Here is a 27271-nt window from a genome sequence, read left to right on the forward strand (position 1 = left end):
GCTAGCCCATCCTAGAGCCCTTGCCTGTATCCATTATCCTTTGCGCTTCTCCCCTGTATCTTTTGTTTTGGTTGCTGTGGGACTTGAAAGCACACATCCTTATCATTCCTGTCCTGCACCTGTCTCCAAACTCAGTCACTCATACAGAAAATACTGTCAGTTACGTCATCAAACAGCATAGACTACAATCCGAATTGGATGCCATTGCCCTGATTTATTTACCAATGCCAGGAATGCTCTGTACAGATATTAGGTTTCATGTTGAGAGAAACAAATTTCAAGCCTGACGACTCACACTAAAGTCTTCCGCTATTCTGTCGTTGCTAAATACTTTAGTCTGAGACTGCCATCATTGAAGTTGTTTGTGGTGACATGGGGCATTGTACAAAACAAAGTAATTTAACCAATCAGAGTATCAAAGCCAATGACGAATTTTCAAACCGCCACTTTACCTACGTGTGTTCTGGCTCTGGCCCAACCTATAGGTTTCTGGACCATTCAGAAATTAAGTGATGGGTCGGAGAGGTCCTCAGATCCAGACTCATTGCGGATAAGAAATGAATGTCTGTGGACGTGGTGTAGCGTTTGGCCGGAACAAGGAGTCTGAGTAGTCAGGCAAACAAATTGCACAAGTGTAACCTGAATTCATTATTTCATGAATGAATGAACAATTGGCCTCACATCCAATAGAAAACCTCTCTATCTCTGGCTGCGTCTCAAATGGCACCCTATTGCCTATATCGTGCACTACTTCTGACCAGAGCCATATGTGCTCTATAGGGAATAGTGTGCCATTTGAGACACAACCTCTATCTATTTCTCTCTTGGCTCTCAGCTCTATTTCTCTTGGCTCTCTTTCCTCGTTCCTTTTGCCACCCACTCACAAAAATCTTGTTTGAGTTTGCAGGGTGCAATGCTGGAGCGATTGTCAGCTGTAGTCAGCGTCGTTTCCACTGTTGATGTCATAATTTTGCATTCGTTTATAAGGAGGTTCAATTGGTGGCATAATATTAGAATTAGTACCAATGTGAAACTTCCATTAAGTTCTGCTGAGGACCAAAATCTTGCCTTATACAGTTATGTACAGTTATATACAATCACACAATCATTTTGTGGTGAAACACACTTAGCACATTTGGGTCATGAATGTTATATAGAGTTACAAATATACTGATTTTACCTACAGGGAAGACACAGACTTGATGCAGCACCCTTGAGGTTGGGTAAGAGAACCAAGGTGACACAAAATGGACTCGTCGTTTCGTTCAGCTAACTAAACTGTTTGATTCCCAGTTGTCTATTTTTGACGACGTTGATCTTGCGAAGTCATTCTTGCCATTTTCTTGAACTTAATTATTATCTGAATGCTATTAGGGACCTTTTTGATAACTACTTTTCCTAGAAACCGATCAACTGTCGCGTTGATTTTGCCTCAATGGTCTGTATTAACATACTATGCACTCTGTGTCATTATGTCTGCTCTGTCAAACATGGAGTTCTGTCATTTTAATTGGATGTTTGAAAATGTCACACTTTAATTGCTATGTGTGCTCCTAGTGATTGCCTATCTATGTGTAGTGTTATGTCTGGGGGTTTCTGTGTGGGCTTTGTGCATCTGCCTGGCTTCTAGAGTGACAAAATAGCAAAGAATGGCTTGCTTTCTTCTCATTAGGTTGCAATGCACCTGCTGATTTTAAAAGCTCAACTTGTTTTTGATGTCTGCGAGCAAAGCGTTTCATCAAACCAAGGGATTTACACTGTAATGCTGAGCAGTCTGCTGGCCCAGCTTGTACGCTCATATGATTCTCAATAGGCCTCTTTTCCTGGGCCTGCATGCTGTAATCAAGCATTTTATTTGAACGCTTGGTGCTTGAAAGATGTCATCCTGTTTCAGGCAAGACGTCATCCCCGTTACAGGACTGACACTATCTGGTAATGGATATGATGTCATTCTGTTACGGGAACGATACTCCTGACAGTTTCAGTAATGACTCAAACCACATTAAGGCAATGACGGTCTCTCTCTCTCTCTCTCTCTGCCTCCACAGCAAAGCACGGTTGAGGAGCAGAGCCGCGTCATGCAGCTGGAGGATGAACTGGCTCTGCGGCGGGCCGAGATCGAGGAGCTCCAGGTCCGGCTCCGGGATGCGGCCAAGGACGGGGACTCCACCCAGGGGCCGGTGGCCCAGTCGGAAACCATTCTGCTCCGGGAGCAGCTCCTGACAGCAGGCCGGGAGCACCACAAGGAGAGCAGCCAGCTGAGGGAGAAGTACGAGGCTGCAGTGGCAACGGGCCAGGAGGAGACAGACAAACTGAAAGCCACGGTGGACAAACAGAGCCAGGAGATCATCGAGCTGAAGCAGAGAGTCCAGCAGGCCACTACAGAGAACATGGAGATGATGGACAACTGGAAGGTGAGAGGCACTATTCTCAGAACATAAAGGGAATTCAATTACTCATTTGGAAATGTAGGTCTCTCTCTCTAATCTTGTATCCCTCTCCTCAAGGTCAAGCTGGACACCCTGGTCAACGACCACCAGCGTTCCCTGGAGGACCTGAAGGTCTCGCTGTCCAGCGGCTCGGCCAAAGGCCAGGAGCAGGAACCCCAGGCGCTGAGGACCACACTGGAGAGCCTGCGCATGGAGCACCAGCTGGAGCTGGAGAATCTCAAGGCCAGGCATGAGATCGAGGCAGCCATGCTGGCCAAGGAGCGTGACGATCTGCGCTCCCGCCTACAGGATGCCAAGGACCAGCTGGGCGAGAGCAGCCAGAACTGGAATAGCCAGGCCCAGACGAAGGCCAGGAGTGACCAGCAGGCCCTGGAGTTGAGGGAGGTCTGGGAGAAGTTTCAGAAGGCCCAGCTGAGGGTGGGCGAGCTGGAGAGGCTGCAGGGCGAGCAGGACGGCGCCCGAGACGAGCTCCGGGAGCGCTTGGAGCTGGCTGAGAAGAAGATGGTGGACTACAAGGCCCTGCAGAAGGCTGAGGCCCAGAGCAGGCAGGAGCTCTACAGCCTGGAGGAGAAGCTGAGGGTGACTGAGAACCGGCTGCAGGCGGTGCAGGATGACCACCACATGCCACAGGATGCCAACGTGAGTCCTCCGGGGAGATAACTGTGGTAGCATTGGTTGTATATGCCATGCTGTGCTCCAGATGAGATTAGAGTCCTGTGACCCAACTATAAAATGAACTAAGTTTGCGTTTAGAGTGGCGCTAAAGTCCTTATTCATGTGATCTAGTGCTAGCTTTCTAGAAACATTCTTTACACAAGTAAATAAAATACTTCCACATGATATCCATGCTTTTCTAGTTCCTTGTGTATTTCCATATATTTTCCCTCAATAAACAAATAAAGCAATGAGTTGTCATGGATTTTAACTCTCAATTTTGTCTCCCTCTCAGGTTATAGAAAATAATGACATCTTGGAGGAACAGATGAAGCTAAAACAGAATGTTGAAGGTATCGTAAATGTTAACCTGGTTAATTAAATTGTATTGTTACTGTAAACATATTTTTAGGTAAATGAGGATGGTTTTAAAGACCCTTAATGTTTAACCTATGTTATAGTAAAGCATTTCAAATGTCAGACCTCTGCAGGCTTTTGATTGTACTTTGAGGACTTTGCATACCGTAAAACTTCAGTTATTGGAATCATCCGTTTTTATTGCCAGTAAGAAACTGCTAGCCTTTGGCTGCTAACAGCTGAGAACTGCTAGCTAACTGGCATGCACAAAACAGTCAACATCGGGTGTAAAGACAGAAATTGAGAAGGGTCTATCTGCAGACTGTGCTTACTACATGCTGCACCCACTTACTTTATGCCACGCCCACTGCCATTGAGGCTGTTAGCTATCTAGCAGCCTCCCGAGTGGTGCAGAGGTCTAAGGCACTGCATCTCAGTGCTAGAGGCGTCACTACAGACCCTGGTTCGATTCCAGGCTGTATCACAACCGGCTGTGATTGGGAGTCCCATAGGGCAGCGCACAATTGTCCCAGCGTCGTCCGGGTTAGGGTTTGGCCGGGGTAGGCCGTCATTGTAAATAAGAATTTGTTCTTAACTGACTTGCCTAATTAAATAAAGGTTAAATAAAATAAAAATAAAAATCTAGGACACCGGCACACAGTGTCCTTCGCCCCCGCCTGCTAAACACTGCTTTCCCACAGTTCTTTTAACGTTACAGCAAAGGTATTCACTACCCAGTAGTGCCACGCAAGAGTTGGGTTGGCTACACTAGCTACCTACTTCCCTCGCCGTAACGTTAACAGAACTGTGGCATAATGTTAACAGAACTGCTGGCGCAGAATGTAGTGGGTGCCACACATAGTAACCACAGTCTGCAGATAGACATTATTGCAGAAATCGTCCAATCGTCCTCGTGGTAAGAACTGCCAAAAATGCACAGTCAAAGAGGAGAATAAATACTCTGTCAAGAAGAGGCATACTAAAACAAAACAAATGTGACACAGTGTGTAAAGGATAACACATTAGTGAAGGAAATGAAGAAATGTATTAACATGCTGGAAGTGAATGCTAGAATTAAACTAAATGTACTATGCAAATGAGCAAAAGCTGTATGCGTTAAGGAAATAGAAGCCTTTCTCTAATAAGCGCCTGTTGTGTTCATTGATTTAAGCAAATAAACGCCCAGGCTTTTAATTTAAGTTTTACGGTAGTTAGATTCCAAGGTTTTTGACCAACGGTGGTTTTACGTTTCTTTCAGAAACTATGGAGAATCTGACCAAAAGAGAAAAAGAGGTCTCTACTCTCACATCACATGTCGATGCCCTCAAATCACAGATAACTGGTAAATGATACTGCTACGACTACGATATGTGAGTAAAAGGTGAAAAGAGACTCCGCACACTGATGAAGAACTGATTGGTCGAGACATTGTCAAATAAATTCCCATGGGAGCATAGAATATTGTGTGTGGAGTATATTTTCACCTTTTATTGAACATTCTTTGATATCCAGAACCGATTCAAGTCAATAGATGTGCGTATGTATGTCATCTCTTTTTTCTATTTATTGTATTTTGCACTCCATGAATGTCTTGACAAATACGACACATTCATTCTCTATCAACTACAAGAACAGTATTTGATTGCCTGAGAACATTTACTCTCAAATATATTGCATGAAAAAAATGTAAAATGAAATGATAAAACTAAATTAATTAATAATAAAACAAATGAATAATAAAAATAAAACATTTTACTGACTGGCGACTGAATATACATATCCTTTTTTTTAACACAAATATAAACGCAACATGTAAAGTGTTGGTCTTATGTTTCATGAGCTGAAATAAAAGATCTCAGAAATGTTCCATATGCACAAAAAATGTTTGCCAAGATAATCCATCCACCTGCCACATATGGCATATCAAGAAGCTGATTAAACAGCATGATCATTACACAGGTGCACCTTGTGCTAGGGACAATAAAAGGCCACTCTAAAATGTGCAGTTTTGTCACACAACAAAATGCCACAGATTTGAGGGAACGTGCAATTGGCTGCAGGAATGGTGACTGCAGGAATGTCCACCAAAGCTGTTGACAGAGGATTTAATGTTCTACCATAAGCCTCCTCCAACGTCATTTTAGAGAATTTGGCAGTATGTCCAATCGGCCTCACAACTACAGACCACGTGTATGGAGTCGTGCGCGCGAGCAGTTTGCTGATGTCAACGTTGTGAACAGAGTGCCCCATGGTGGCAGTGGGGTTATAGTATGGGCAGGCATAAGCTACGGACGACAAGCACAATTGCATTTTATCGATAGCAATTTGAATGCACACAGATGCCGTGATAAGATCCTGAGGACCATTGTCGTGCCATTCATCCGCCGCCATCACCTCATGTTTCCGCGTGATAATGCACGTCCCCATGTCGCAAGGATCTGTACACAATTTCTGGAAGCTGAAAATGTCCCAGTTCTTCCATGGCCTGCATACTTACCGTGCACAACAGCGTGTTCCAGTTCCAGCCAATATCGAGCAACTTCGCACAGCCATTGAAGAGGATTGGGACAACATTTCACAGGCCATTATCAACAGCCTGATCAACTTTATGCAAAGGAGATGTGTTGCGCTGAATGAGGCAAACGGTGGTCACACCAGACACTGACTGGTTTTCTGATACACGCACCTACCTTTTTTTAAGGTATCTGTGACCAGCAGATGCATATCTGTATTCCCAGTCATGTGCAATCCATAGTTTAGGGCCTAATTCATTTATTTCAAATTACTGATTTCCTTTTATGAACTGTAACTCAGTAAAAACTTTGAAATTGTTGCACTTTGCGTTTATATTTTTGTTCAGTGTATATACAGTGGGGAGAACAAGTATTTGATACACTGCCGATTTTGCAGGTTTTCCTACTTACAAAGCATGTAGAGGTCTGTAATTTTTATCATAGGTACACTTCAACTGTGAGAGACGGAATCTAAAACAAAAATCCAGAAAATCACATTGTATGATTTTTAAGTAATTAATTTGCATTTTATTGCATGACATAAGTATTTGATCACCTACCAACCAGTAAGAATTCCGGCTCTCACAGACCTGTTCGTTTTTCTTTAAGAAGCCCTCCTGTTCTCCACTCATTACCTGTATTAACTGCACCTGTTTGAACTCGTTACCTGTATAAAAGACACCTGTCCACACACTCAATCAAACAGACTCCAACCTCTCCACAATGGCCAAGACCAGAGAGCTGTGTAAGGACATCAGGGATCAAATTGTAGACCTGCACAAGGCTGGGATGGGCTACAGGACAATAGGCAAGCAGCTTGGTGAGAAGGCAACAACTGTTGGCGCAATTATTAGAAAATGGAAGAAGTTCAAGATGACGGTCAATCACCCTCGGTCTGGGGCTCCATGCAAGATCTCACCTCGTGGGGCATCAATGATCATGAGGAAGGTGAGGGATCAGCCCAGAACTACACGGCAGGACCTGGTCAATGACCTGAAGAGAGCTGGGACCACAGTCTCAAAGAAAACCAATAGTAACACACTACGCCGTCATGGATTAAAATCCTGCAGCGCACGCAAGGTCCCCCTGCTCAAGCCAGCGCATGTCCAGGCCCGTCTGAAGTTTGCCAATGACCATCTGGATTATCCAGAGGAGGAATGGGAGAAGGTCATGTGGTCTGATGAGACAAAAATTGAGTTTTTTGGTCTAAACTCCACTCGCCGTGTTTGGAGGAAGAAGAAGGATGAGTACAACCCCAAGAACACCATCCCAACCGTGAAGCATGGAGGTGGAAACATCATTCTTTGGGGATGCTTTTCTGCAAAGGGGACAGGACGACTGCACCGTATTGAGGGGAGGATGGATGGGGCCATGTATCGCGAGATCTTGGCCAACAACCTCCTTCCCTAAGTAAGAGCATTGAAGATGGGTCATGGCTGGGTCTTCCAGCATGACAACGACCCGAAACACACAGCCAGGGCAACTAAGGAGTGGCTCCGTAAGAAGCATCTCAAGGTCCCGGAGTGGCCTAGCCAGTCTCCAGACCTGAACCCAATAGAAAATCTTTGGAGGGAGCTGAAAGTCCGTATTGCCCAGCGACAGCCCCGAAACCTGAAGGATCTGGAGAAGGTCTGTATGGAGGAGGAGTGGGCCAAAATCCCTGCTGCAGTGTGTACAAACCTGGTCAAGAACTACAGGAAACGTATGATCTCTGTAATTGCAAACAAAGGTTTCTGTACCAAATATTAAGTTCTGCTTTTCTGATGTATCAAATACTTATGTCATGCAATAAAATGCTAATTAATTACTTAAAAATCATACAATGTGATTTTCTGGATTTTTGTTTTAGATTCCGTCTCTCACAGTTGAAGTGTACCTATGATAAAAATTACAGACCTCTATATGCTTTGTAAGTAGGAAAACCTGCAAAATCGGCAGTGTATCAAATACTTGTTCTCCCCACTGTATATTTAAAGCGCCGACATTGCAGCACTTGTTGGTCCAAACCAAACATTTAACTCTAAATCCATCTCAAATGTATTTTTGTCCACCAGCCTTGGAGGGCAAAGTTCGCTTGGGTGAGAAGAAGGGCGATGCCCTGGTCAAGGAGAAGATGCGCCTGGAGGCCGACCTCGAGTGCATGACCAAGAAGTCCCATGATGCATCGGGACAGCTGGTTGTCATTAGCCAGGAGCTACTGAAGAAGGAGAGGTAATTTAATGGCGAGAGAGCGAGAGAAAGAGGGAACACTATTGATTTTACACCACAGCTCAGTATTTTCCCTTTGAAATAGGGAATAAAACATGGCAGCCCACCCACTGCTACAAGATATAGCTTACATTCATCTGAAGGAGATTAGATGTTTGCTAATGCACTTGTATGAAACTGTCCCCAGTCTTTACAAATACAGTATTTTGTGCTAGAGTCGTGCGTTTTCAAAGACTGACAAAACAGTCGCAACTCGTCTTTGTGATATGCAGTCACTAGACGTATGCTAGACATCTGTTTTATGAGGATCAATCCACTTAGGTTAAAAGCAGTTAAGGTAATGGAGAAAATTAGCCTGATTAAAAGTAGGCCCAAAAGCCCTTTTCACCCCTCAAATCAATGCATTGTCATAGCTGTTACTTTAAAGTGTCCCATTACTCAGTCTAAGCCGTTTAGGGAGATTATGCACAGCGCTTAGGCCTGGAAATATAAGCAAACATTTATTGAAAGGACAATAGCACAACATTATGTATCTCAGTGACTCTTAGGGCACCTAAGTTTGCAGTATTTGACTGTGTCATCTGCCTTTCATGGAGAAAAAAAATATGCCATGTATCATAGATCGGTTTGGGTCATTGATAGTGAAACAACCCTGAATCTAGCCTGGGTGCCAGTCTCTTTCTGCTCTCTTGCCAACTCTGGGGAATTGTCATGCCAATGACAGCATTGGAGTTGGCAAGAGCACAATCAGGTCTGGGACCAGGCTACCCTGAATCAGGAAGGCAAGGGTAAATCTTAACGGTATTCTTTATTGTATCGTCCCCTTGTGTCAGGAGTCTGAACGAGTTAAGGGTGTTACTGCTGGATTCCCCTCGCCACTCGCCTGGCCTGGACCGAGACCTGAGCCGAGAGGTGCACAAGGCTGAGTGGAGGGTGAAGGAGCAGAAACTCCAGGATGACATCAAGACCCTGAGAGACAAACTGATCCTGCTGGTGAGAGGGGAGGGGCTGGGAGATGTCAATCACAGTGCTGGCTACGCATCACATCATGTGTCCATCAACTTAGGGTTGTATTCACTAGTAACCAAACGGGAGTAAACAGGCTGAAACGAGGAGGAATGCTTGTTTTCTTTGCTAAACGTTTTGTTATGGTGTGTACTAATCAATGCGACACAGTTGTTGTGTTCCCACAAAGATGGACTTTGGTCTAGAAGTAGAAAAGGTCTACATGATTAAGATTATAAATGTTCCATGTTTCTTATTTAAAGTGGATACAGTATTTGGCTATTATTTCGTTCATGTCTGTATCCTATATGATTTAAAATATGTTTGACTCTGTGTATTCATATCAAAGGCAGACCTAGCAATGACAGATGTAGCCCTCCACATTTTTCCAGCAATGGATTGAATAACTAAACAGGGTTGTGTTCATTAGGGCCCACAACTATAAAAGTCAAGATAGTCTATTCCTGTTAAAGTCTGTTTTCTTTATTTTAGTGCCTAATGAACACCCAGTTGATCCTTACGCTTTATGTGTGTGTTCTCAGGGCAGGGAGAGGAGCTCGTCCCCAGATCACCGGCGCTACTCTATGCTGGACCCGTCGACCCTGGACTCGGAGGTGACCCATCTGCGCCAGCGGCTCATGAGCACAGAGGAGGCTCTGAGGGGAGCCCTGGAGCACAACCAGGAAGTGGACCAGCTGGTGCAGGCCATGCGCACGCACCCAGACAAGAGCGAGGTAAACTAGAACAGGACCACCTCTAGCTAGCACTTGTTCTGCCTTTCTGGGACAGATTTTGTTTTATAGTGGCTATTTTGAAGTAGGGTCTACTTGCAATGACTGTGATTGTTTTTCCCTATTAAACTTTAAAGTTTTATCCAGAGTGACTTACAGTCACCCTAATTTAATGTAATATAAGCTACAGTTGCAGGAACTAAAAGTTAGGCCGTGTCATGGTTTTGGCAGAACAATTCCCACAATGTGTGTGCAACAAAATGTGGCACTCTATCGTCTCCCAGTGGTGTATAATACGTATGTAAAAATACTTTAAAGTACTACTTAAGTCTGCGTTTTTTCCCGGTATCTGTACTTTACTATTTACATTTTTAACAACTTTTACTTTTACTCCACTATATTCTGAAAGAAAATAATGTACTTTTTACTCCATACATTTTCCCTAACACCCAAAATTACTTGTTACATTTCAAATGCTTAGCAGGACAGGGAAATGGTCCAATTCAGAGCATCCCTGATCATCCTTACTGCCTCTGATCTGCAGGCTCACTAAACAGAAATGCTTCGTTTGTAAATGATGTCTCAAGGGTTGGCGTGTTCCCCTGGCTATACGTAAATTTAAAAAACAGGAACATCGTGTCATCTGGTTTGCTTAATATAAGTAATTAGAAATTATTCATATTTTTCCTTTTGATACTTAAGTACATTAAGCAATTACATTTAATTTAAACCCAAGTATTTTACTGGGTGACTTTCCTTTTACTTGAGTCGTTTTCTATTAAGGTAACTTTACTTTTACTCAAGTATGATAATTGGGGACTTTTTCCACTACTGTCGTCTCCTTGCGATAGTTTGTCACAGAAACCTTTACCCGCAATGCTAACATGAGTTTGATTGGCAAATGAAAAAAAAAAAAATGTGTTTCTTGAACGGCAAACAGAGTATGTACCATGTAACAAAGTACTAACAACACTGCAATTACACTGTACTTGCCTTTGTAACAACCACATAAATACATGGTTTCAGTGTACTTTAATATAAAGTGGTACCGAAGGATGTTCGATACAAAAGTCAGGATATATGAGTTTGAATAGTGTAAATGCACGCTTCTTTCATGATTCTCTTTCAGGTGCATGGTGGTGCAAATTCAGCCAATGGGATTCATCAACAGAATTCTTCCTTTACTCAAGATGTAGGTATTAATTCATCATAATAGCACATCAATCACACATGTTGTATGTCATATCAATTACATGTATCTTAACTCTATAGATCAGTTATAGATCAGTTAGTTACTCACTGTCTAGAGATTTACTAAATGCCATTATTGCCATTCCCACAATGAGTTACATAAGTACAACATTGTCAGCCGGTTTACCTAACACAGATAAAGACTAGTTCTAGACTTAAAAGCATGCTCAATAGAGAATCTCCATTTAAAATGCTTTTTCTTCTAAAACAAGGCATAATCTGCCCTAAATTAATACTCTGACTGATATGTATTTGACACATTATTTGAGCTTCTTCAATTTGATGGCTTGCTCCCCAGGAACAACACTGATATAGGAGAAGAAGAGCTCATCTTGAATTGGGGAAATGCAGAGTCAGTACGACTTGGGACTAGCACTCCACTGGACTCCGGACAACATTTTCTGTTTACAGTTACTACCAAAACAATGTCTCTATCTCAATGTGTACATTCATCTGTTGCAAAAAAAGAAAAACACCCATTAGTCAAACTTAAGACAGCTTGAAGATACTGTAAAATGGTTGACAGAGGTGGAGAATTATAGGTATGACTTTTGAAAACTGATACATACCCTGCCTACATACCCAATGATTGTATTGGACATTTGGGCATGAGATAACCTTTTATCTTAGTTTATTAGAGATCACGAGGAACGAATTGTGACTCCAGAGAATGAAATGACTCTGGTGTCTGATTGAAAACAAAGATCAAGAATTTGGCCTCATTCCATCACTTTTTGTTTTATTTATTTGCCACACTTCTTTTTTTTTATCCTTCTTAGATTACTGTAGCTGATTTGATTTGGCCAGTGACGTTCAATTTGCTTCATAGCGAACATGCTCTGTTGCGAACATGTGAATGAAACGGGGATGCTGCTAGATTTAGGCTGATGTTGTATCTACATATGAATATAGCTGCATTATCTGAAACCTGTGCATACTGTAAAAGTGTATTTAGCCAACTGAACCAATGCAACTCGGTGCCGTATGTGCACCAAATAGCTATCAGTTTAATGGTTTACTCATTTGAACTGAGTTATCATTAATTCCACTATGGCTTTACTGGATAGTGGGAAACCATACCACTTTGTAGTGTTTTCATACACGTGAGAAAAAAAAATGAAAAAAGAAAGTCTTAACTTCCTATTGTTGATCATTTATTCAAAGAAAGTTCAACCTGGATCAATGCCTTGGGATCACTTTGTTCTTTGATTCGAGTAGGCCACTCAACAGCTGTTTGGAGCACAATGCAAACAATGGAACATTCAAAGCTTGTGTCCCAAATGGCACTCTATTCCCTATACAGTGCACTACTTTTGACCAGAAAAGTAGTGAACTATATAGGGAATAGAGTGCCATTAGGGATGGAGGCCTACTGTAACTGCTTCCTTCATTCTGGATGATCCCTCCCTTCTGGATGTAAACAACTAATCACAATGTACAGAATTGATACGTTACGGTCTTCCAAATGTTATTATCTCCATTGAACAAGCCAACGGGGAGATTCTAAATGTATTACTGTATTCTTGGGAGATTAGTTGATATTCTGGTTGCGTCTCGAATGGCACCCTATTCCCTACTTACAGTGAGCTCCAAAAGTATTGGGACAGTGACAAATGTTTTGTTGTTTTGGCTCTATTCTCCAGCACTTTGGATTTGAAATGATACAATAACTATGAGGTCAGCTTTAATTTGACTGTATTTTCTTTCCTTATCGGGTGAACCATTTAGAAATTACAGCACCTTTTGTACATAGTCCCCCCATTGTAGGGGACCAAAGGTATTGGGACAAATTCACTTATGTGCATTAAAGTAGTAAAAAAAAAGTTAAGTATTATCGCAGTGCTAGAGGGGTCACTACAGATCCGGGTTCGATCCCGGCTGTATCACAACCGACCGTGATCGGGAGTCCCATAGGGTGACGCACAATTGGCCCAGCGTCGTCTGGGTTAGGGGAGGGTTTGGCCGGGGGGCCTTTTTCTTGGCTCATCGCGCTCTAGTGACTCCTTGTGGTGGGCCGGGCGCCTGCAGGCTGACCTCGGTTATCAATTGAACGTTGTTTCCTCCGACGCATTGGTGCGGCTGGCTTCCGGGTTAAGCGGGCGGATGTTAAGAATCGTGGTTAGGCGGGTCATGTTTCGGAGGACACCTGACTGGACCTTCGCCTTCCGAGCCCGTTGGGGAGTTGCAGTGATGAGACAATGTCGAAATTGGGGAGAACATGGGGTAAAATACAACAACAACAAAAAGAATAAGAATAAGAAGTTCAGTATTTGGTCTCATATTCATAGCATGCAATGACTACATCAAGCTTGTGACTACAATTTTTTGGGATGCATTTGCTGTTTTATTGTGTTTCAGATTGTATTGTGTCATTTTGAGGTCTTTTTTATTGTAAATAAAAATAGAATATGTTTCTAAACACTTCTACATGAATATGTAATAACTAATCCTGAATGAATTGTGAATAATGATGAGTGATAAAGTTAGACGTACAAATATCATACCCCCAAGACATGCTAACGTCTCACCATAACAATAACAGAGGAGGTTAGCATTTTTGGGGGGTATGATATTTATGCCTCTGTAACTTTCTCCCTCATCATTATTCACGAATCAATCAGGATGATCTGTAATCATGGTAGCATCCAGATTAATGTAGAAGTTTTTAGAAACATATTCTATTCTTATTTACAATAAAAAGTACAATACATTATTTACCATTAATTTCTATTGGGCACAAAATAATCTGAAACACAACTAAAACAAACAGCAAATGCATCCAACAAATGTGTAGAGTCACAAGCTTGATGTAGTGATTGCATGCTATGAATATGGGACCAAATGCTAAACTTTTGACTACTTTAATACACATATAGGTCCATTTGTCCCAATTATTTTGGTCCCCTAAAAATCGGGGTTCTATGTACAAAAAGTGCTGTAATTTCTAAAAGGTTCCCCCGATATGGAGTAAAATACCGTAAAATTAAAGCTGACAGTCTGCACTTAAACCCCGTAGACGTATAAATTCAAATCCAAAGTGCTGGAGTACAGATCCAAAACAACAACAAAAAATTGTCACTGTCCCAATACTTTTGGAGCTCACTGTATATTGTGCACTACTTTTGACCAGGGCTCTAACCCTGGTCTGAAGTAGTGCACCATTTTGAATGCAGACTCTGTCTTTGGGAGAACATTATTTTGATGTGACTAATGTGGAATGTAAGACTTGGGGATTGACATTTCATGGGCAAAGTGTAAGGCTGGCCTCTGGTCAGCGAAACTGAAGCTACAAATTGTCATTGGATATTGTATATGGCCTTTTTCAGATAGGAAACACTTCGTACCCTTAATGCTGTAATGATTTCTGAGATTGAGTCATTAAATGTTAACAATGTGGGCAAAGGATTATGGTGTTTTATTTCATGTGGACATATTTTCTGATGTGTTAAGCATTTATTCATGTCGTGTGCAGACTACATAATGAGCAGCTGACCAATTACGCAAGGCTTTAGTTCTGGCTTAACTGAGATTAGGCCTTTATTGAACACCCATTTACAATTTTCTCACTCACAAATAAATCCTGTTTGTAGTGTTCTTACCTGCTGGACATGCGCACACATTCAGGCAGGCAGGCAGGCACGCACGCACGCACACACACACACACACACACACACAGAGCTCCCACTGGTGACTAATGGTGTCACAATAAACATTTGGCTCAGTTGTGGAAGTGATGTATCATTCATGGGAAAATTGCCATGATAGAGGCTGTGAAGCCCAAAAAAGTGCAGCAACAAATGTTGTGGTGTTCAGAAATGTACTTCTAAAAGTGGGACCAGACAGAGTACAATACTGTACTCAAACACTAGGGGCAAAGTAGGCTGCTATTCATGATTTATGCACTTGGCCAATGTCACCAAGTATATGAAGCGAGCTAGATCACATGCAAAGGGACAGTTTGGGCACTGCTCAGGTGGCTGACCAAAATAGTTCACAATTCAACTCTTGATATCATACAGAGGTAAAGTATTGTTATCATATTACATGTTGAAATTGTATATTTTAGGTGTTCCTTTTTCACTATAGTTGAGAGTCAATTCTTAAAAGCACCTAAATTAACCTACCAAATAATACATTGTCCATTATATATAATAATCCTTTATAATACATTATATTAGTCCCAATTAGTTTTAAGACCAGTTTTTGCGCAGTCAAATCTAAATGTTTAGTTATTTAGTTAAATGTTTAATGCGAGTGTGATATTTGTTTGTTTGTTTTTACAACAGGTTTAACTCACGACCCTCTCCAGGCGAGTTTCCCCCCATGGTTTCCCAGAGGTTCCTTAATCCTAGCTATATGTAAATTACAGCCAATAGATGCTGTTGTTGAGTTGGACCTGGATTAGTGGAGGCGAATGAGTTTCAATTTTACTGGATTAGCTACAGAACAAAGAAACGGGACACACTCCACTGTTAAAGAAAATAGAAAAAACGGGGGAAATAGAAAAATAATCTCGGTGATAACGGTTTGCTAACGAATTTTGTGCAACAATGCTTCAGATTACAAGGCTTCGAAACCTCGATATTAATGCTAGATTTTAGATGGGAATTCTACCCAACAATTTCGGTTGGATTAAACGGGGAATAACCATATTCCGGGATTGACAGTGTAAAACAATTTAAACGTTGATGTTGGTAAGGTATGCATCATGCTATTGTAACATTTATGAACATTCAAACATAAAACCGTGTCTTTTGTACACACGTGACTTTTTATGACTGTACAAATTGTGAAATTACAGATTAGAATTCTGGGGGAGGAGATGGGCCAGCTCGATTGAAAGATCTCGCTATTTCCATAGCTAGCTAGCTAGATGCGGACAATGGTATGGGCAAAATTATATTTATGTTGCTAAATTGTGTATTTTATATGTGTACAGCGAACTGAGCAACAACATTTCACAGAATGATACGATGTACGACGAGTCTTGGTTGGGTGTGCGCACGGATGGTTTAGCTAACGTTAGCAAGAAAGCTAATTTAGCTAGCTAGCCAGCTATCCGGTCATTGTTTTGTTGCCTGTTATTAGCTAAAACGGATGGCATATTACATTTTGTGTGTTGAGTATAAATTAAGACATTTTTCAAGAGCACGTCAACCATTTTATTTTAGTGAAAGCTTACTGGGTAGCTACCTAGCTAGTTTAGCTAGCTAATTAAATTAGACTCAAGCGTTTTGTTCAATCTTGTCAACATGATCCAGCGAGCTAGCAGGCAGCCCACATAGACATTGGTTGAAAAACACTTTCACAACTGTCATGCACAGTTTTCTCTTCCCAATCTCATCCACTATTTTTGCATTGATACTAACTACTCTTCTGTAGCTATCGTTAGGTAGTTAGACTACATAGCTAGTTAGGTAGCTACAGTCAGGATTCAAAACTCCCCATTGTAGCTAAACTGGAGTAGGGCGTATAGCTAGCTAGTGTACTATAGCCAGCAGATTCTGACCCAACTGATGTTATGATTGTTTACACTGAGCTGCACTGGGGTCGACGGTATTAATGGTTAGATTAAGACAAAGCGGAGCAGGCACGAGATATAGGTCGGGTACCTGCAGGGATGGGATGTGCCACTGTTATCCACATTTGACCTATATCCAAACTGATACATTAAGAAGATTGAAATACTGCTATTTTACTGGAAAACTGCCCTTGTCCTCAGGCTAGATTGTAGAAGCCACCACTGCCATTCCAGCCAATCAACTCCTTTGTTGTGGAATGGCACACAATGGCTGCTGTGGGTACTGCTAGCTAGCACGAGGATGAAAGGTAGCTTTCCGGAAAAAATAGCAGTCGTTCAATCTTCCGTGTGTAACAGTTAGGATAATGGGACAAATCGGAGTACAATGCAATTTCTAATCACTGGATTGAGGTATGTTTTTCGACCGAGTGCAGCTCAGTGTAAACAAGTGTAACGGTAGGGTCGTAATCTGCTGGCTAGCTAGTTTACTATCATGTCATGAACATATCACTGAAGTTCACCTCAAACAAGCTTCACATGCAGTTTACCCAATGCATGCATTACCTGAGACATGATATAAAAGCAGCAAGCTACAGTAACCTATGCCATGCCCAAATTTTCTAAATTGTATTAATTTAGTAGACACTCTTATCATAACTCTAATTGCTCCTGTAAATCGCTATATGCCTTGCCAGAGGACTTGCGGTTACTGGCCCAAAGATCTTAACCGCTAGGCTACCTCAGTAAATTTACCTCAGTAAATGTTACAAGTAGGGATGTGACAAATGGACAATTTTACTTAAAGGTGCTACATATAGGATATTTAGGAATTTTTGGATTGTAATTTTAAAAATGTCCATAATATATCTGCATCAATAGTGGAATGGTAGTGTTTCACAGTCTTACTTACCCACCAGTGTTGTGATATTCATCTATTGATTTCTCCCGCTGGTCTGGCATCCCAAAATGGGGAAAACTGTTTTGACTTTGTGGCTGTGTTGTCTAGGGAAATTGGGTCAAGTGGCCAGTGTAGAAAGCGCTCTGTCATTTCCTGGTTGCTAAATATTCTACACGGTTTGCTCAATTGCCATTTGCGTGAGAAAACATTGCTGTGAAATGTCTTCTCGATTTCAATAACAAACAATATAGTTTTTACAGCTGTTTGAAGCTGGTGGACCAAAACTGAAAGTTAAAGGCGCGAGTCTCCGCCAAATTGCGGGGGATGAGGGAGATTTGTTTTGAATGCAGCCTAGTGAGGTTGTAATTCACCGATCTTCCATTTAATGTTAACTTTTTAAAAAATCGGTTTTCCTTTTAAACAATAAGAAAATAAACATTCAATTCCACATCAATTCACAATGCAGAATAATGGTTCTATTACATATGTATTAGAGGTCGACGATTAATCAGAATGGCCGATTTAATTATGGCCGATTTTCAAGTTTTCATAACAATCGGTAATCGGCATTTTTGGACACCAATTATGGCCGATTACATTGCAGTCCACGAGGAGACTGCGTGGCAGGCTGACTATCTGTTATACGAGTGCAGCACGGAGCCACGGTAAGGTGCTAGCTAGCATTAAACTTATCTTATAAAAAAACAATCAATCTTAACATAATCACTAGTTAACTACACATGGTTGATGATATTACTAGTTTATCTAGCTTGTCCTTCGTTGCATATAATCGATGCGGTGCCTGTTAATTTATCATTGAATCACAGCCTACTTCACCAAACGGGTGATTTAACAAGCGCATTTGCGAAAAAAGCTTTGTCGTTGCACCAATGTGTACCTAACCATAAACATCAATGCCTTTCTTAAAATCAATACACAAGTATATATTTTTAAACCTGCATATTTAGTTAATATTGCCTGCTAATATGAATTTATTTTAACTAGGGAAATTGTGTCCCTTCTCTTGCGTTCTGTGCAAGCAGAGTATGGGTATATGCAGCAGTTTGGGCCGCCTGGCTTGTTGCGAACTGTGTGAAGACCATTTCTTCCTAACAAAGACCGTAATTAATTTGCCAGAATTGTACATAATTATGACATAACATTGAAGGTTGTGCAATGTAACAGCAATATTTAGATTTAGGGATGCCACCCATTAGATAAAATAAGTAACTGTTCCGTATCTCACTGAAAGAATAAACGTTTTGTTTTCTAAATAATAGTTTCCAGATTTGACCATATTAATGACCTAAGGCTCGTATTTCTGTGTGTTATTATATTATAATTAAGTCTATGATTTGATAGAGCAGTCTGACTGAGCGGTGGTAGGCAGCAGCAGGCTCGTAAGCGTTCATTCAATCAGCACTTTCCTGCATTTGCCAGCAGCTCTTCGCTGTGCTTCAAGCATTGCGCTGTTTATGACTTCAAGCCTATCAACTCCCGAGATTAGGCTGGCAATACTAAAGTACCATTTAGAACATCCAATAGTCAAAGGTATATGAAATACAAATGGTATAGAGAGAAATAGTCCGATAATAACTACAACCTAAAACTTCTTACCTGGGAATATTGAAGACTCATGGTAAAAGGAACCACCAGCTTTCATATGTTCTGAGCAAGGAACTTAAACATTAGATTTTTTACTTGGCACATATTGCACATTTACTTTCTTCTCCAACACTTTGTTTTTGCATTATTTAAACCAAATTGAACATGTTTCATTATTTATTTGAGACCAAATTGATTTTATTGATGTATTATATTAAGTTAAAATAAGTGTTCATTCAGTATGGTTGTAATTTGTCATTATTACAAATATATATAATAATCGTCCGATTAATCGGTATCGGCTTTTTTTGGTCCTCCAATTATCAGTATCGGCGTTGGGAAATCATAATCAGTCGACCTCTATGTATGACCTTCTCAGGAGATAGTTTCGAAGTGCCACTGAATGTGCATGTTACTTTTATTTTTGTATTTTATTTTACCAGGTATGTTGACTCACATGCTGACCACACTGCTCGCGAGCGCTGCAAAATATATTTACACATACGTGTTATTCAATCATTGCACCCACACTGATCGCACGCCTCAACGAGTGTCTGCGTGGCCAAGCGCTAAAATAGAAATAGGTTCTATTTGTGACGCTCAATGCGCTGCATGTCCGGCCTCTCCCATTTCCTCATTGGTTTTTAAGAGTATATACCCATTGAAAGATGAACTGACGTCCGCACTCCAGTCGGTTGTAGTAATGCATCGTAAAGATGGTTACCAACCGCCATATAAAGTCCAAAGAAGTAAAAAATTATCCTGAAGGAGGAGAGATGACGAGAAAGGAATTTGGTTTACTGTTTTAGCTGTGGATTAATTGTCGGAGTAGAGGACCTTGTGCATTTCAGGTAAAATAACAACCCCATGTTAATATCCCAGGACAAATTAGCCAGCAACAGGAAGCTAGCTAAATTGCCATAAATGTTATTCATGCTTTTCGACCTGTCACCAAATTAATATAATTGTTTCGGAGTCTATGATATTTCAATCTGCGTGTCTGGTGTGGGTGTACAAAATCAACATGCATGCGTGCGTCGGTTTGGTCAGCATGTAAGAAGCCAACCTTACTAAAGTGTCTTCATTAGTTACCACACTCACAAAGTCATAAACCCAGCTTATTTCTACAATTTCTCTTCTTAAAATGTGATTTTAAACCTAACCTTAATCACATTGATAACTTTGTGCTTAACCTTTAAATGAAGACCAAAAAACAAATTTTACTTTTCATGCATTTTTATGATATAGCCAATTTTGACATTGTGGCTGTGGTAACTAGTGGAAACCTTACTGAAGTACGTTATTCCTACTACTCTCAATTGGCCTCCCCTTACTCACAGGGAACCTCTTAGGATCCCTCTCCCTGGACCCATCTTCCTCCACTACTCTCGTCACTGCCTCATCATATGACACCTGTACTACTTGGGGCTATATAGTGCTACCATTTTACTCGCATATGTACCTACATATTTTAGCTGTGCAACCTGGAATTTTTTATTTAGTTGCCCAAAGAAAAAGGAATAATTCTAGCTTTATTACCACAAATATTTGTCATTGTGCTCCTAAATTTCTTTGTGTGCGCTTACAGTTTTCAACTTAGGTGCTCATGTGCTCCTTGTAAAAAAGTCCAGCATAGAGCCCTGCTACTCTGACCCTGGCAAACTTGACCTGTCTTTTTCTCGCTGGACACTTTTGATCTCCAGCAACATGGGTACCCCTACAGTTAACATGCACAGCTTTCCCCACCAATACTACATATTCCTTTGTCTCATGCCCTCCTGCACACTTCTCACATCTTCGAATCTCCCTCCTACACACTGCTGCATCATAAGATGAACCTGTGAACTATGAACCTCAGTTGTTCCGTGTATTTGAACTAATCCAGAATTAGCTGGATCTCCAAACTGATGATGTGGTAAGCTGATACGTAAAATACTTATCCAGGTGTTATAAGATCTGGCATGCGTCAGCAACGTCTGAGCAGAGGAATGGCTAGAATGACTCATGGATATGCCTATCCCACAACGCAGGCATAATAGCCTAGCTAATGCATGTCTACAGCCTAGTAGGCCTGCTACAGCCTCTGGGATCATGCCTGGCATGCCCGAAGATCAACATAATTAATTAAAAGTCAATGATCAGCACTGAGCCTAACAATTTAGATACAGTTGTGGTCTTCAAAAGGTCTCCGGCCGTAATGGCTTGTTAAGGGGTATAAGCAAAGTGTTGTGTATCAATGGCAGCGAGAGCCACAAGCCTCTTAGTGCAAAACCAGCTCAGAAAACCCTTATACTCCTTCTGAGTACATTGTAGCCTAATAACTCTGGCTAAATAATGCTTGGGCAATTATTCAACAAGTAAAGGATCAGCTCAGCCCTCTGTAGCCTGCAGAGGTTTACATGACATGAAGGAAATAACAGTGCCAGCTTCCCGGGGGGACTCAAATGGGTTAGGATGTCATTAGCTGGAGCATTTAAGCATGGCAGCTAGAGCAGCATTTTATCGTTTTAAGATCAAGGCGTACTCTCATACCAGGGAAGTGTTCTGAAGTGTAGCCATACTGTTGTGGTTCTTTTTTGTTTCTTAGGTAGAGGCTAGTTTATCTCACAAGGCACAGGCAAAACATTTTGGGTACTGTAGCCTGGTGGTATCATAAATGTTGTAAGACCAAGCTATATTTGGGCTACAGTCTGAAATGATTTGCTGTAAGGCAAGAGAGGCTACTATTGCAAACAGTTGAATTGTTTTTGTTTTGTCCTTGCAATGTTTTTTTTTTAGAATAGCCCTTTTGTATTCCTATATATATTATAAATTACCAAAGCTTTTTCAGTCACATGCACCTACATTAATAATTGTGTTTGACATCTACAAGTGAAATTGGAACCGGAACCATATTGGTTCATTTGCATTTTTTCATCTCAACATCAGTGGCTTTGTCAATTTCCATGCTCTTTGTTTTGACATTTGTACTTGTGAAGGAGTGACATTGCATTTGAAGTAGCCTAACCACTGCCAGCCAGAAAACACTTCATTTGAGTTCACTGGTGGTGGCTTTCTCTGGCTGCGAACAAAATGACGGTGCCCCCCCTTCTAATTTTTTTTGTGCCTCTTTTGCCTTATAGATGGGAGTGAAAGAGGCCATCTATTTCGGTGGTGTAATAGTTTTCAAGGGGCTATGTTTGCTGTTGGTTCAGGGGAGGCCCTATTCAGACTGTCTCTGTCTCTGCCCTCCCTCACTGTGGAGTCTATGGTTTGGGGCTGCCCTGAGAGGCTAGGATAATGACTCCCAGTGTCTGGAGAGATTAAAGGCCGGAGCTGCATTGTTCAAATGCCTCGAGATTAGTTTCCAAGGAGCAGATTGCTGTTGCCATGAGAACGCGGCGCCTGGAATCAGGATCGGAGGGGAAATTCTTATTTTTATATGCCCCACTCTTCCCTCCCACTTTTATTTACCCTTTATTTCCTTGACTTTGTATTGACACTGATTATATTGTCCAGTTAACATGTTTGTGATGAAAATGTTAGGCTTACTCCCCTGCAAATAGGCTAATTGACCCTTTTCTAAGCCCTACCCCCTTGGTTACTGTTGAGCAACGTGAAGTTCGTAGGTGCACATCAAATTTGGTGTCAGATGACAGCTGAGTCTATTTATTTTAAGACATATACTGTATACACTTTTTTCATAAATGTTCCATTCAAAAAATGTGGAATAAGTAAAGGTTTTGATTTCTGGTCAAACAGACGGAAAGGTGGTCTTAGAAAACATCTAGCAGGAAAAGTCTTAAAATGTATTAGAAATACATCAAAACACAATTATGTTAAAGACCCTGGCAACTAATATCAACATTTTATATTGTTTTTCAGAAATTATTTTCCTTTTGTAAGTAAAAAAAAAAAAATAGCCTAGTGTCTTGTCATTGTGTTACCAAAAATCTACATATCTTTAAGATATTTTATAGTTACTCTCCTTCATGAGGGAAGATAATGAAAGTTCACAGAAGTAGAAGGTAGACCTACCAATTAGTTTGTGTTTTTGTGATAACAATTTGTTTTTCGATTTATTAAGTGATTTAAACAAGTCATTCTGTTACCAAATTGGTAACATAGACTCTTAAAAATCTGTAACAGAATGACTGCAACTGAATAGGCTACAATGGGAATTTATAGAAGTCACAAACCAGTTGCGTCACCTGCTACTATCCTCCCTTCCACTAGCATACTGTTATGCTCTGCACAATGTTTCCGTTCTCTTTCTGTCCTGTGGTGGTCAAAGCAAGAGTGTGAAAACCGTCTGGACAACCCCTCCCTCTCTCTCTCCCCCTATCTCTCTTCTATCTCTCTCTCCAGTTAATGTCAGCTCTCCCGGTCTTTTACTGACACCTACCCATGAGCCCCCTCTCTTTCCATACTGTAACCAGCCCTCTCACCCACTGAGCACCGACCGACATCAGACGATGAGAAGTAGTTGAAATTTGATCAGTCAAAATCTGAACCAATCATAAATGACTGTTTCACAAGTTTGGACAGCACAGTAGATAGAGTACAGTAAAGAAAAGTAGAGTATAGGACAGTACTGTACAGTAGAGTTTAGAACAGTACAGTAGCACGAGTACAGTATAATACTGTACTGTAATATACTGTGTTGAACTATACTGTGTTGAACTCTACTGTGCTGTACTGTGATGTCCAAACTTATGAAACAGACATCTATGATTGGTACAAATTTGTTCCGGTCCAACCACATTTGGTCTTGTTTGGGGGAGGCGCTAATTTAGAATAATAGCCAGTGTGTAGAATAATACCCAAACATGCAAAGGAAAGTAGGAAATGTTTCTACCTTCTGTGTACCTATTTAGGATACATCACCATGAAGAGAATGATATTCATAATTATGCAATTCTGTATAGTCAGAGACCCATGATGTCATTCTGTTACCATCATTTTGTTACTGGGTGTTAATCTACTTCAGTTACTGTATTACAATAAACAAAATATTTTTTTTTCAAATTCAAGTTGTCATATCATAGCTGACACTCCATTCTTTCTACAGACATCTTTAAATTTGGAGTAGATATTTAAGAGTTTTTGGATAATGTGGTCACATAAAAAACTGAGGGAGATTTTACCATCATTCTGTTATCAAACTATACATCTGCACAGTTTTTCGAGTAAATGTTACATTTTCAGTGGAAATCGTTAAAAGTAATCAGTGTGCATGGAATTGTATGGTTTGTTTAACTTTGCAATCAATGGTTTTTGTTTGACATTCTTTTAAAGTGAAAAATCGGAATATCAGCGTCATTGGAACATTGCCCTATGACAACTCGGACAACATTTTTCTGGGAAGCCCAATTCCCCGTTCAAACTAGTGGAGAAAACCCCTCAGAATGATTTCAAACTGTGTTTTTAATACTCGGTGAAGATAAAACACAAACTAACCTTTGCTAATCAGGAGCCTCTCGGGTATGTTGTGGTGGACTGTTGCTTCACTGGAACCTGGTAAAATATTGTTTTTAGTGTGGCTAGCCACTGGATGACTGAATGCACTGTGTCAGCATGTAGCTACTAACCACTTTTGGAGCTAATTAATACTCTCAAATCATATCCTGATGTCGACAGCAGATGAGGGTTATATACATAATATAGCTAACTTAGCTAGCTAACATACATTTGGAGAAAACAAGGTATAATTAACTGGCTAACTAGCATTAGCAGCATTTTCAATGGTGGCCAATGCAGCTAGCTAACAGTTTGTAACAGTTGCCATCCAATGGAGCCCTGTGATTGATTGCCCAAAATTCTGGGGCGGGGTGTAGCGAACGGGCAGATTACGAGTTCTCTCCTACACGGCTGTCCATTTTCCAAATGACATTGGACATTTAGGGCTGTTATGGTCATGGGATTTTGGGTGACTGTTATTTGTCAGCCAAATGACTGCGGTCATTGGTATAAAATATGCACTTTTTCTCTTTTCCACCGCTCCTGAATGCGGGGGGCTCAACCGTAGACTTGTTTGCTACAACACCTTGCTTGTTTCCGCAAAGAACAAGAAAGTTTCATCACACTGTTACCGTGGAAACGGACTCAACCGCAGGAATGCCTGTCTACCCCATCTATAGATATACACTGAGTGTACAAAACATTAGGAACTTGTTAAATCCACTTCAATCAGTGTAGATGGAGGAGAGGAGATGGGTTAAAGAAGGATTTTTAAGCCTTGAGACAATTGAGACATGGATTGTGTATGTGTGCCATTCGGAGGGTGAATGTGCAAGACAAAATATTTAAGTGCCTTTGAACGGGGTATGGTAGTAGGTGCCAGGTGGAACAGTTTGAATGTGTCAAGAACTGCAGCGCTGTTGGGTTTTTCACACTCAACAGTTTCGTATGGGTATTAAGAATGGTCCACCACCCAAGGACATCCAGCCAACTTGACACATCCAGCCAACTTGACACAACTGTGGGAAGCGTTGGAGTCAACATGGGCCAGCATCCCTGTGGAACGCTTTCGACACCTTGTAGAGTCCATGCCCCGACGAATTGAGGCTGTTCTGAGGGGGGAAAAGGGGTGCAACTCAATATTAGGAAGGTGTTCCCAATGTTTTGTACACTCAGTGTAGCATGACCATACTATTTTTAAGGTCCCCGTCTTCAGTCAGATGTTCGTTTCACATACACAAAAATAAAATAAGCATTTATGATGATCTTCATCCAATTATTATCCAATTATACAATTACCGTGCCAGCCCTAAATTTGAAATGAGGCCTAATCGGGAGCAAACAGAATTTGGGTAAATTTTTCTTTCAATTCCTAGACAATTCCAACCTCTACAGTTATTTGCTGAGTTACCTTCTAAGGAGAGCAAATGAAGGATGAAGAGATTCAAATAAATATTCAGAGCTATCTTTAATTGGCTGACAAAGGCGTATCGTAATTTGCTACTTTCGCATGTGTGTGACGGATTTGGGTATTAGCATATTACATGGAGGCTATTACCGCCACTTTTAAAAGCCTCTTAATGTGAATAAACCTCCCCCTCCACCCAAATGACCCCCATCCAACTGCCATGTTTTATCACTATTCAAAATGCAGCCAAACCCTGTTGTCAAATCAGTGTGGGCTTCTTGTTCTTTTATTGGTGCGATGAATGGCAGAGACACCTTATTCACTCCAGATCAACGTCATGTGCTTTTGGTTACTGCTCATTAATTTGTAGGCTTTAGCTACCTTAAATGGCAGGACATGACTTTGTCTACCTAGCATATGCCATATACTTAGACCATGTATACACAGCCTCCTTTTCTGCAGACGTGGGTAAAACTGAATCATTGTTCAGTGTTTTACTCAGAACCGAGCTCTGGGGTGAAGTTTCCCCTAGGTACAGATCTGGGATCAAAAATCACAACATCAACCATTAGTGAGTAAAAGTCTAAACTGACCCAAGATCAGTGTAGGAGCAACTTCATCCTACTCCCAGAAGTGACTGATGGGATGCAAATGAGGTACCATCCACATTTATGTAATCTACACAGGCAGACACAAATGACTGTTTCGGTTCGTCTTCTTGATAACTTATTGAAAGCCCTCTGTTTTGTGTCCCCTCAGAAGAGGAATGGCACAGATGAGGAAGTCGGGATATGACGGGATAAGGACTAACTCCCGGACTGAGCTGCGGGTCCCACAGGTGTCGGCTAGACAGGAGATCCTCACCAGCCTAGTGTCTGCGCTGGACTCAGTGGTAGGACCACTAACACACACACATACACATACGTTATTAGTTTTGCCACGGAAAAAACATGAAAGATTGATTAGTCAGGCAGTGTTATTTCAATGACTCCTTACAAAAGCAAATTTGACAATTCCACGGGAGCTGAAAATATTTTTGGTATTTTGGATTGTTCTGGCAATTCTCACATTGGGAGAATGGATGTTTGAAATGCTTTTTACATTTGTATTACAAACCATAAAAAAAATTATATCATGATTCAAGTGGCCATTTTTGGCTATTTTTTTTAAATATACATGCCTCCTGTAAGACCCTATGATCTGTGAACTACATTATACAGACAGCATCTTG

The 27271-nt window shown here is 41.1% G+C and overlaps 2 protein-coding genes across 12 annotated transcripts in view; both read left to right on the forward strand.

Moving 5' to 3' along the window:
• The window catches only part of LOC139584752 (CAP-Gly domain-containing linker protein 2-like), a 75330-nt gene extending 60764 nt beyond the window's left edge, over positions 1-14566 (forward strand). For 3 of the 7 annotated variants that reach the window (XM_071416957.1, XM_071416964.1, XM_071416992.1), the window contains 9 exons: positions 2049-2414; positions 2508-3089; positions 3400-3457; positions 4720-4803; positions 8029-8185; positions 9016-9175; positions 9730-9921; positions 11048-11110; positions 11468-14566. In XM_071416957.1, coding sequence (XP_071273058.1) covers positions 2049-2414; positions 2508-3089; positions 3400-3457; positions 4720-4803; positions 8029-8185; positions 9016-9175; positions 9730-9921; positions 11048-11110; positions 11468-11479 — 1674 coding nt within the window. In that variant the 3' untranslated portion in view covers positions 11480-14566. Of the gene's footprint in view, positions 1-1186; positions 1238-2048; positions 2415-2507; positions 3090-3399; positions 3458-4719; positions 4804-8028; positions 8186-9015; positions 9176-9729; positions 9922-11047; positions 11132-11467 lie in introns of those variants that run through there. The other 4 variants (XM_071416941.1, XM_071416949.1, XM_071416973.1 and 1 more) reach the window with 3 other exon arrangements.
• A 955-nt stretch (positions 14567-15521) lies between these two features.
• Positions 15522-27271, forward strand: part of LOC139584785 (general transcription factor II-I repeat domain-containing protein 1-like) — a 36400-nt gene continuing 24650 nt past the window's right edge. The window contains exons 1-2 of one of the 5 annotated variants that reach the window (XM_071417003.1): positions 15522-15868; positions 26800-26932. In XM_071417003.1, the coding sequence (XP_071273104.1) occupies positions 15858-15868; positions 26800-26932 (144 nt within the window). In that variant the 5' untranslated portion in view covers positions 15522-15857. Of the gene's footprint in view, positions 15869-15970; positions 16055-24348; positions 26697-26799; positions 26933-27271 lie in introns of those variants that run through there. The other 4 variants (XM_071326098.1, XM_071326080.1, XM_071326090.1 and 1 more) reach the window with 4 other exon arrangements.

This window comes from Salvelinus alpinus, chromosome 1, assembly GCF_045679555.1.
Source record: "Salvelinus alpinus chromosome 1, SLU_Salpinus.1, whole genome shotgun sequence".
Lineage (NCBI taxonomy): Eukaryota > Metazoa > Chordata > Actinopteri > Salmoniformes > Salmonidae > Salvelinus > Salvelinus alpinus.